Source organism: Penaeus japonicus, unplaced genomic scaffold, assembly GCF_977035675.1.
Source record: "Penaeus japonicus unplaced genomic scaffold, GWHDUDI00000001_assembly GWHDUDI00000030, whole genome shotgun sequence".
In the NCBI taxonomy this organism is placed as follows: domain Eukaryota; kingdom Metazoa; phylum Arthropoda; class Malacostraca; order Decapoda; family Penaeidae; genus Penaeus; species Penaeus japonicus.
In genome coordinates this window covers 30,479,651-30,490,354 of record NW_028234432.1, presented here as the reverse complement: position 1 = coordinate 30,490,354, position 10,704 = coordinate 30,479,651, and the positions used below count along the sequence as shown (strand labels likewise).

At 38.5% G+C, this 10,704-nt stretch overlaps 1 protein-coding gene across 1 annotated transcript; it reads right to left on the bottom strand.

Moving 5' to 3' along the window:
• Positions 1–547: 547 nt before the first annotated feature.
• On the bottom strand, positions 548–8,750 carry LOC122254636 (uncharacterized). The gene is made up of 3 exons (XM_043018425.2): positions 8,504–8,750; positions 8,000–8,158; positions 548–7,892 (listed from the first exon to the last, which is right to left on the bottom strand). The coding sequence occupies exons 1-3, from the start codon at positions 8,517–8,519 to the stop codon at positions 6,712–6,714; spliced, it is 1,356 nt and encodes a 451-aa protein (XP_042874359.2). The 5' UTR covers positions 8,520–8,750; the 3' UTR covers positions 548–6,711.
• Positions 8,751–10,704: the final 1,954 nt, after the last annotated feature.

The window sequence follows — 10,704 nt, the reverse complement described above, 5'->3', positions numbered from 1 at the left end:
CCTCCTCCCTCACTCTATTCCCTACGCAGTTCTCCTCTCTCCGCACAACGTGCCCCAACCACCTCAGCCTGGCCTCTTGCAACTCTCCCACTGCCACTCTTTCTCTCAACATTTCGTTCTTAATCCTATCCTTCAACGTCTTGCCCTTCAACAAGAACGGAAGAAACAAAAAATGCCCAGGAAATCATGACAGAAAAAGCCAAAGACAAAGAAAAGGAAATAAAACCAATAAAAGTAGCTCAACTCAAAACGCCTGGAAACCATTAATAAGCCAAGTAAGCCAAGACATAAAAACATAGAACAGACAGTGCAGCTGGCACTCCCAGACAAGGCCCACATCCAGAACCTAATAAACCCGACAGTCGGTTTCAGACATACAAAAAAATACCCTATCCCGAAACAACCTCCCACTGCTCGACCTGGGAGAATCCGACTCATGGGGATTCTAAGAGTAATCCCTCCCAACACAAACCTCAGTACGTCGGCAAACACGGCACTGGACAATCAAAGCTCATGTTTGACAAACAACACAATCAGTCAGACGAGAAAACGTAAGATCACCGACAAACGTCACCCAGTAACCTGAACAAGAGGCAACAGCTCATCTGCCACCACAACAGCCTCGACACCCTACAAAAAAAGTTGCAGAACCAATGGTACAAACGCCGGTTCAGGCTACACAAACCGCTGTCATACCGAATCAACCCACACGCAATCACACCTTAAGGACTCACGTAAACGGCAGATTAAAGAAAAAAAGAAAATCACAGGGCCCTGCCCAGAACACCAAGCAGCTTGCAGTAACAAGCACAGCAATAACAACAGCCCTGTAAGACTGCTGCGTCATAGGGCAAGGTGTGATATGTCAAGATCCGATCCCCCCAACCCCCCATCTCCCACCCATGAGCAGAATGCATACGAAACGTTTCCGTTTACATCTCCTCCCCCTACCTCCACCCCGAGAGCAGAAACAAACAACTGCTCCACACCCTCCAAGCCCGTACCCACGGCCAGCAATCCTTCCGACCTCAGGAGAGGACTTTGCATGCTGAGGGTGATAATCCATACTGTTATATCGTTCTCCTGATGTAAACATTTATGCTTGTGATTGACCCGTCTTTTGTTCTGCATATATTTCAACATGTTGACATAGCTGTAAGGTTTTGTAAAATATATGTGAGCCCAAAGAGGGACTAAGATTGGGGTGAGGATAACCTACAGTATGTTACCTCATCTTTTTGAGATGTACGTAATCACTTGTCTCAATAAACTCGTCAAAGTCAAAGTCAAAAGTCCCACCTGATACCCTCCTCCCCACCCGATACCCTCCTCTCTCTCCCTGCCCGGACCCATTACTAGCACTCCTCCCCTCCCGGTATACTTCCTCCCCCTGTCTACGGTTAGCCAGCCGCCTCGTGCCCTTGCTGACTCGCCAGCCCCTTACTCTGCTGAGCCATCTACGCGCCCCACCATCGACGCTCCCAGCCAGCAGACCCCCGCCCCCATAGGAGACATACCCGCCTCCCCGAAGCATGATTCAACCACGAACTCTCTCTCCGTCAGACCGAAAACAGATGCAAATGAAGACCAGGCATGAAGCTTCTACACAAGTATCCCCTAAACGAAGCTCCAAGAAGAAACAAAAGAAGAACAAGCAAGAGCAACTCGATCCCAACCGCCACTGGGAGGAAACAGCTCAGCAGCAGGTGGAAGGAACTTCCGCCCCCCCCCCTCCTGCCCCCCTCACCCGCCTCCAGCAGGGCACTCAGTCATAATTAATAATTATGTTGAGAAGACAAGAGAATCAAGAAACATCCAAACACGCACAATCCAGCCAAGATGACGATGAAGACGGTTATGTCAAAGTCGTATCAAGGAATGATAAAGGAAAAGCAAGAGGACAACAAAATCCAAAGCCGACCTGACACAGTGTACCTCTATATCACCAGCTGCCATCCAGACACAAATGAAGAAGACATTGAAAATCACCTATGTGAACAATTCGAAAACATCACAAGTGTAAAAGCACACCGGACCAAGATGACCAATGATTACTACATCAGTTTTACAGTGTCATTACGGGGAAAGGACATGAAACCCGATAATTTCATAAACTCAGACGCTTTCCCCGCAAATATGAGTGTTCTTAAACAAAAACAAGTACAAGAGCGATCAGAACGTTTGACCAGGCATCGCCGTCAGCATTGCCTGTGACTAGATCGCATGATGTCATAAAAATAGAACACATTAACGCACAATCTCTCCTCGGGCACTTTGACGAAATTAAAATGCTAATTGGGGAGAGAAACATAGACATTCTGTGTATCAGTGAAACATGTCTCCACCAGGAAATGGTTAGTAATTTTATAACCGTTCCAAATCTCAATATCTATAGATGCGATGCAGGGCGTGGAGGAGTATGTATGTATGTACGGGATATCCAGAAATCAGCCGTGATGTCTCCTGTTAATAATACTGCCGTAGAAGATGTCTGGGTTACCGTACAGAGCAACATGCTTCCTTCCATTATTATTGGTGTTGTCTATAGGCATCCCCATGCAATTTCAGAATCTTTTGAATACATAGAACAAGTCTCTAGAGAAATGTCATTGAAAAATAAACCACTCTTTATCTTAGGTGATTTAAATATTGATTTGACTAAATGTAATTCTAAATTAGCTAAGATAATAAAGAAAAATAAATTACAACAAATTATAGATAAACCTACACGTATTACAAAAAACACGGTAATACGAGCTCATCAGATCTAAAGAGACGACGCTCTTAAATATCTTATTAACAGATGATGTAGACAAGCAGGTAACTATCCTTACGGAAGTGATTAAAAGTAGTATTGACGTGTAGGCACCACATGTAACGCAAACCGTCCGACGTCCCCCTGCTCCGTGGATAGATGACAACATCAATTATTAATGACAGAAATAATGCCCACCATAGTCTCAAAAATAACAGAAATGACGCCGCCCTTAAGGCAGATTATAAAGTTAAAAAGAAAAAAACAGTTAATACAAAGTGCAAAAACAAATTATTTCAGAAATAGATTTATAGAATATAAAAACAATTCGGATAAAACATGGAAAATAATTAAAATAGTACCTAACACCACACTGAAAATCGAACACATTCTACACAAAGCACAGAGCATTTTAACGACTTCTTTTCAAAAATAGGAAAAATAACTTATGAACAAACAAATGCGTCAACATTACAACAAAATATAGATCAGGCTATGCCTACATTTAATATTTTCAGACCACAACCAGTTGATGTGGAGACTATTATCCTAGTAATAAAACACCTTCGCGAAACAAATACTGTAGGAACAGACGGTATTGCTTTGCGCTTTATTAATTAACACTTCCCTGGTCACGTGTTTTTCCGTCGCTTCGGAAACATGGAATTGTAACACCAATTTTCAAATCGGGAGATATAGAAGACGTTAATAATTACCATCCTATTACAATGCTCCCTGCACTATCTAAAGTTCTTGAAAAATTGTAGCAAATCAACTAACGAGTTTCCTGGAGGCCAATACCATATTATCTAAAACAAAGTATGGCTTTAAAAATAGGTTATCCAATGAAATAGCGTTATTGCAGATAACCGATAAAATTTATGATAACATGGACAAAAATCAGGTAAATTTACTCACCTTATGTGATCTTTCCTTAGTGTAAATCACAAAATTCTCCTTAACAAACTAAGAACTCATAGAATTGATTCTTTTTGGTTTAGCAGCTATTTAAATACTAGAACTCAATCTGTAAAAAATAATGAAAGCATATCATCGAGACAACCAATATATTTTGGTGTTCCACAAGGATCTATTTTAGGCCCAATCCTATTTACAATTTTCATAAATGACTTATCAACCATTGCTCATAACTGCCTTCTAGTGCAGTACGCCGATGATTCACAGTACCTTCATAGTGACTCAGTAAATAACAAATACATTAATAAGAAATACTCAAAACACAGAACATTGCCAAAATCCCCATCGACACAACTATAGAATTTGAAGGCCACCCTATCAAACCAAACATATCAGTGAAAAATTTAGGAGTACACTAGGACATATACGTGATATTTGAAACACACATTGATAACATATACAGGAAAGTAATGGCCACATTCATATTTCTATATCAAATAAAATATCAAATCACTACGGATACTTAAATCATGGTCGTGCAAACACTAGCTCTTAGCATAATAAATTACTGTTCAAATGTTTGGGGTTTAACCAACAAAACGCAAATGCAAAAAGTACAAAAATTACAAAACTGCTGCAAGAGTTACACTGGGTAATGTTAATAAATTCGATCACATTACCCCACATACAAAAATTAAAATGGTTAAAAGTTCATCCCAAGTGCAGTTATGATACCTGTCTCTTTACCTACAAATTGATACATGGACTCTATCCACCATGGTTATTCCCCCTGCAAACTGTAGGGAGTACAGTTGACATCCAAACACGCCAGGTAAATTCCCTATTTGTAAAAAAGATCAAATATAGAAACAGGGACAAGATGCAAATTCGTGGACCGAAAATGTGGAAGTTGTTGCCAGATAACATTAAAACATTAACTTTGTAATTTCAAAACAAAATTGAAAAAACACCTCTTTACTCTTCAAGTGTAAATATATATGTATTTATGTAAGAATAACCATTGTAACTTATGAAATAAAGTGTTTGAATTTGAATTTAAATACTAGAGTATTCGACTGTACGCCCAAGAACCTCGTAAATACGACTGGACCGACACACTTCAAATTGGCAGAGAAATCGCCAAAGGTAACATCAAATGGATTTATTCCGACTCATCCAATTCAGACATGGTCACAGTCAACACTTTACACAATAACTTCCTTGCTGGTGAGATGGACATCTACTTACACATATTAGGGTACAAACACATAAACGAGCTAAGCAATGGATACCTTCCTGCTGAACCACAGAAATCATGAATTTATTCCATTTGGTAACTAACCGGCTCATAATAGTACGACAGCGGACGTTCGACCGCCGCAATGAGCTCTGTAACATGTACGACCCACACATAATACTGCTCAACATACATATACACCATACCAAACAAATCACTCAGGTGAACGAAGCGCCATTCAATCTAATTTCAAACACAAAATACACAACAACTTCACATCAGAGCTCGTGGAAATTAACACACCACGTGGTTCCATCCTCATAGCAACAATATACCTACCGCCACGACGACCTTATATACCTGACAAGGACATATTCCAGTCCTCAGACACAGAAAACCTACATATATACTCGTAGACTGGAATGCACAACCACACATTCGGCTCCAACTACAACGTGTACCGATGATTCGTATCTCGCATCCTCGACGGCACACTACAACACATCGGCCCACACTTCCCAACACGCATAAACAACTGGTAAGCAAACACCTAAACATTCACCAAACACAAGGTGACATCACAACGAGCGACCACCTCCCCACCGTTGCCACAATATCAACAAACCCAATTATATACTATTGTATATTTCCTCTAATATGTGTGTGTGAGTGGGTGTGTGGTTGTGTAAATAAAAGATGGAAGAATGCAGTAACGCATTTTAATATCGAAATTCGCACAGACTAAGGTTGGCTATTATGTATAAACAAGTTATTACGCCAATATCAATACATTGTCATGACATATAATACTATATACAAGTACAAATGAAGCACAATATATACACAATAGATATGCGCTACAACCTACAAGCGATACTAAAGATACATGAGATGTAGAGCTTGGCCTAGCGTCGATTGGTCTTTCAGTGTGTAGCGAGTGAATTTTCGAAGACCCCCCGCAAAGAAAACGACTGTGCTTGAGAACAAGGGGAGAGGGTGCCCTCTGTGCGGCTGCGCAGACTGAAATACCGATGTAATAGATACGGCGTTACCTTACCCACCGACATGAATATTATAACTTAATTAAGCATAGGGAAAATATACACACTATGTAGCGCAGGATAAAAGCGCCCTCTTTGTTTAAAATGCGATTTGCGGTGACGTCACTGCGCAACTGAAAATGCGCACGTAAAAACAATAGCGACAGAACCGCCACACGGACCAGAGACGCCATTTGAGAAACATCATTAATTATCAATTTTTACATTGTTTACGTGTTCATATTTTATATATTTTATACGTATTTTTCTGTGAGACGGTGAATCGACATCGGAGGCTACAGAGACGGCAGTTTATATTAACCCTTTACTTCCCAATTTTTTTTCTTGGAAAAAAATAATTTTGCAGTTCTTTCCACTTCTTTTCATCATTTATGTCTAGTTATTTTGTGTTTTTCATCATAACATAAATAACAAATAACTTAGAATTAGAGGACTAATTCGTCCATATGGGCACAGTGAATAATGGGGAATTTCTGATAAAAAGAAAATATGTATTTCTATGATCAAGCTAAAGTCTTTTTTGCCTTCCTTATGTTTTATTTTTGTTTGACAATGGTTACACTATACATATTAAGCAGTTTTATTTCCTTTTTGCATCAATTACTGATATAGTAACAAAAATGTTATTGTCACTTCATTGAATTGTACTGAACTAAAAAGTTCTTGACCAAAATAAATGAATAATCACTTTATGGAAAAAGAAACAAATTCCGTTTTCTTTACTGCCTGCAGGACATTGTCTACCGAGTATGAAATTCTACATAGCAGTTTTGCTTCCCATTTAGGCAAAGGTTTACCTTGCATTTGGAACATACAATATTGTTTTTTCCCTTGCATCCTTTTTTCTTACACATCCTTCTCTGGTCTTCTACAGCAGGCCAATGACCAACACTGTCATATCTGATAGGATGATCAGGCAAGGTTTGAGGTCTTCCAACTTTAGTCACTTTGTGTCTTGCATCAGTAGCATCTGAAAGAGATGGTCTTCCTCTTTTACGATTGCATTCTTTACCTGCCATTATCAAAGAAAATGCTACTTTTATTTTGAAAAATGCCAAAGGAATTACCTCTGACTTTGGTAGCTGGAGGTTGAGTGCATCCCTTCTGTACAGTAGCCAACTGTTGACAATCACCATGTCAATCATATGAAAGATCAAACGGTGGTAGTATTTCTTTGCTCCAATGTTGATTCTGTACAGAGCAATTAGGCAGTCTGCCAGGTCCACCCCTCCCATTGCCTTGTTATACCATTTGATGATATCTGGGCAACTGATTTCAATCCTTTGGGAGAGTTTCTTATCCCACCTTGACACATTTCCCAAGGGGAGTGCTTTGGCAAAAGTAGACACAAGATTAACTATTTTGTTATCATACCATTTGACGTAGGTAATTTCTATACCATCATTTGTACTCTTTAGTTCTTCATAAACTGTTGAGGTAACATCTCTCATAGTACCTAAAGGGTGGGACCAGTGCATCCTAACATTAGGAAGTTTGCTAATTGAAAAATATATACACAAACCAAGCCATTGTTCAATCTCATTACGATCCACGTTGAGAGGCTTGTTTGGATTTTTTTGTACTGAGTAAAGGTTTGATTGTGTTACAAATAAATCAAGGAGATCATCTGTGAGGAATTGCCTTACATACTCAATGGGTTGACGTAAATCATCATCAAATACATGATTTTGGCCAAGAAAGGTGTAATTCTGTGTAACATCATTGCAATCCGGAGGCACCCATGATGTTGTAGAGGCCCTGGCATTAGCTCGAGCTCTTCTGGCTGTAACTTGTGGAGCCTCTTCATTTTCCACTGTAGTGTCTGCAACCTCCAAAACTACAGTGTCACTGTCTTCAGAGAGTGGCAGTGATGCATCAAAAGTTGCCCTTTCAGCATAACTCTCTTCAACTTGTTCTGTATCTAAAAAAAAAAAGAAAGAAAGAAAGGTCATAATGACTAAAATTTATATGTTTCAAAAATATAAAAATTGTAGGTCATGATTCAATTAAAAAAGATATTCAATTTACCAGTAAGTAGATTTGTGGGCATAACAGGGTCATCTGCTTCCTCTTCCTCAGTTTCAACATCACTGTCTATGTTTTCTAGATTAACTTCTTGTACAAATTCATGATCTCTTGCTCGTACCCTGTCAAGCTGTCTGCCATAAAAGGTTGACGATGGGATACCTGTAAAAAAGTAATAATAATAATAATAATAATAATAATAATAATAATAATAATAATAATAATAAATAATAATGATGATAACAATAGGCTATATATATCACAATGGTATAACACATGACAGTAGCCTAAATTGGAATATCTTCAATATATTCGAAGTAAATGTACATTTTCTCAATCGACTAGGAATGTAAAAAAATGAGGTGGTGTTCCCAACTGGACGAATTAGTCTGCTAAAATAATCCTATTATATAATCTACAAAATTTATCACTGTGTTTTTATACATACTACACTAACTAATAACTATTCAGAAACTTCTTTGTATTTTTTCTATATGCAAAACTTACTTGATAATTCATCCATCTGGGCATAATATGAGGGAGGGGGCAGCAAAATCAGGAACACCCGCTCCCCTCAATTGTCGGTCGCTTACTGAGCTATAAATAATAGCGAGTGGGCGGAGTCACGTGGAGCGGGAAGCACACATAACAGACGAATTCGTCGGCTCGGGAAACAGGATCGTGTAAGCAGTATTCTTCCCGTAGCACCCTGTTATAAATTAACGGACGAATTCGTCCGCGTGGGAAGTATAGGGTTAAGGTATTGTTTTTATATTGATCGTGTTTATGTAAGCTGTCACTCCTATAGAGTTTTTCCTAGAACCCTTTTATTTTGTTTTATATTAACTTTGGTATTTTATTTCGAGTCAAGTATTTTATGCCCTTTTATTTTTGTAAATTATTTATAAAACAATATCAGCATGTTTGACTCTCAGGCCTAAATTTTTTATGAAAAGGGCCAAACGCTACCATTTATTTGACCTGGACAATGAAAAGTAAAATTTGTTAAAGTAATAAATATAAATGAAAGTGCCATGAAAATGACATGAATATGAATAGTGATCTAATGGGACATTAGAATAAATAGCGATGAGATAATAAAATAATGAATAGTAATAAATAATGAGAAATGAAAGATGAAATATATGTCCGCAGAGTAAAAGGACTATAAGAGCTAAAGCAAATGCTACAAGTGGACCACAGTACACCTTGCAGCGGTCCCTACTTCGATTTCTAAACACCCTCCGGTGTATACTGTCGTTTTCCCGCAGTGTGGCTAGAGTGTCGACCTGTGACTCAGGAAGAAGACGATGGCCGTAAGAATTCGCATAGTGACCCCTTCCACCGTACTCTTCCCCAAAGAAAACCCCTGATTGATTTATCTTTCTTTTTCTTTCCTTTTTTAGTTTATGACGAGATTTGGTATTTTATTTATATCTACGTTTTTATATTAGGTTGTTTCTTTAATCTTTTTATTAATATCTTTTAAAAGACCAGGCAGGTTTTTATTGTTCTAAAAAACATTTTTTTGATAATCGGGAACTGATTTTTTTTACTCGTATATCCCCGGCCCTTCTAAATTTTTATGTCCCAGTATTTTACATTGTTTTTCTTCTAAATATGTTGAATATCATCTTTGGTTCCATTTTACCCTAGGCGTTGCGGTTTCGCTTGTTCATATTCTTTTCGAAATTCCAAGTGTGGCGGGGAAGAAAAAAGAAAGAGGAGAGAGGGGGAGGTCGGGTCAAGCTGTAGTGATTCCCCGAGACATTCCCTTGCCCCAAAGTAAAATCCCGATTGAATCCATGGTAACGTGAACCCTTGTCCTGTGTAGGGGTAGGCTGCCACCAGCTGATAAGGGATCAGCACCCGTGTATGTGCGAGACAGTCGAAGACGTGTAAAATGTATGTTATGTATGTGTATGAGTGTATGTCAGTTTGTATGTGGAAAGAAAGAGTTCCTACACAGGACATTGCCGAGCAGGCGTGGCTAGAGTCAGGCAAACATTCTCATTTCAGTGTTTTACAAAAAAAAAAGGACTTGAAAAATATAGAATAGTTCCGATCATCATTTATTTATTATATATATATATTTCAACACAACCAAAAGGTCTCTCCTCCTCCTATATTTAAAGTCTTTTCCTTGGCCTGGCCATGAATTTGTCTATGGCCGCAACCCTTATAAAACAATAAAAATTCCAATAAAAATCAAATAAAGACAACGAGTGCCAAAAGGGCACAAGTTGTGAGCAGTGCGTTGCCGAGCTTATGGCTCATCTGCAAGAGGCTGTCTGCTCACGATCCAGTTTGTTTTTGTTTGTTGGATTTATTGGCTATCAACCAGCGGCACAAGCCAAGGTTATTAAGCCAATGATTCCATTTTATTTTATCAATCTATATAAGGTCATAAAGTTTTGTCTCATTTAGAAAAGTGATTATTTTACTTATTATTGTTTCATTGTTTGACAATAAATTTTTAATGTTGTATTCTATATTTTTAATTTGAAAATAGTTTTTTATGGTTTGTCTATTTTGATTGTATTTATTGCAGTATATTAATATGTGTGCCATTGTTAAATGGTTGTTGCAATGGTCACATTGTGGAGGGAAGTTTTTCTCTATATAGGGAGTGAGGTGTGTTATTCTTGTAGCGTTGACCCTTATTCGGGCCAACACCACCTCCTCCCTTCTAATTTTTCTGTGGGCTG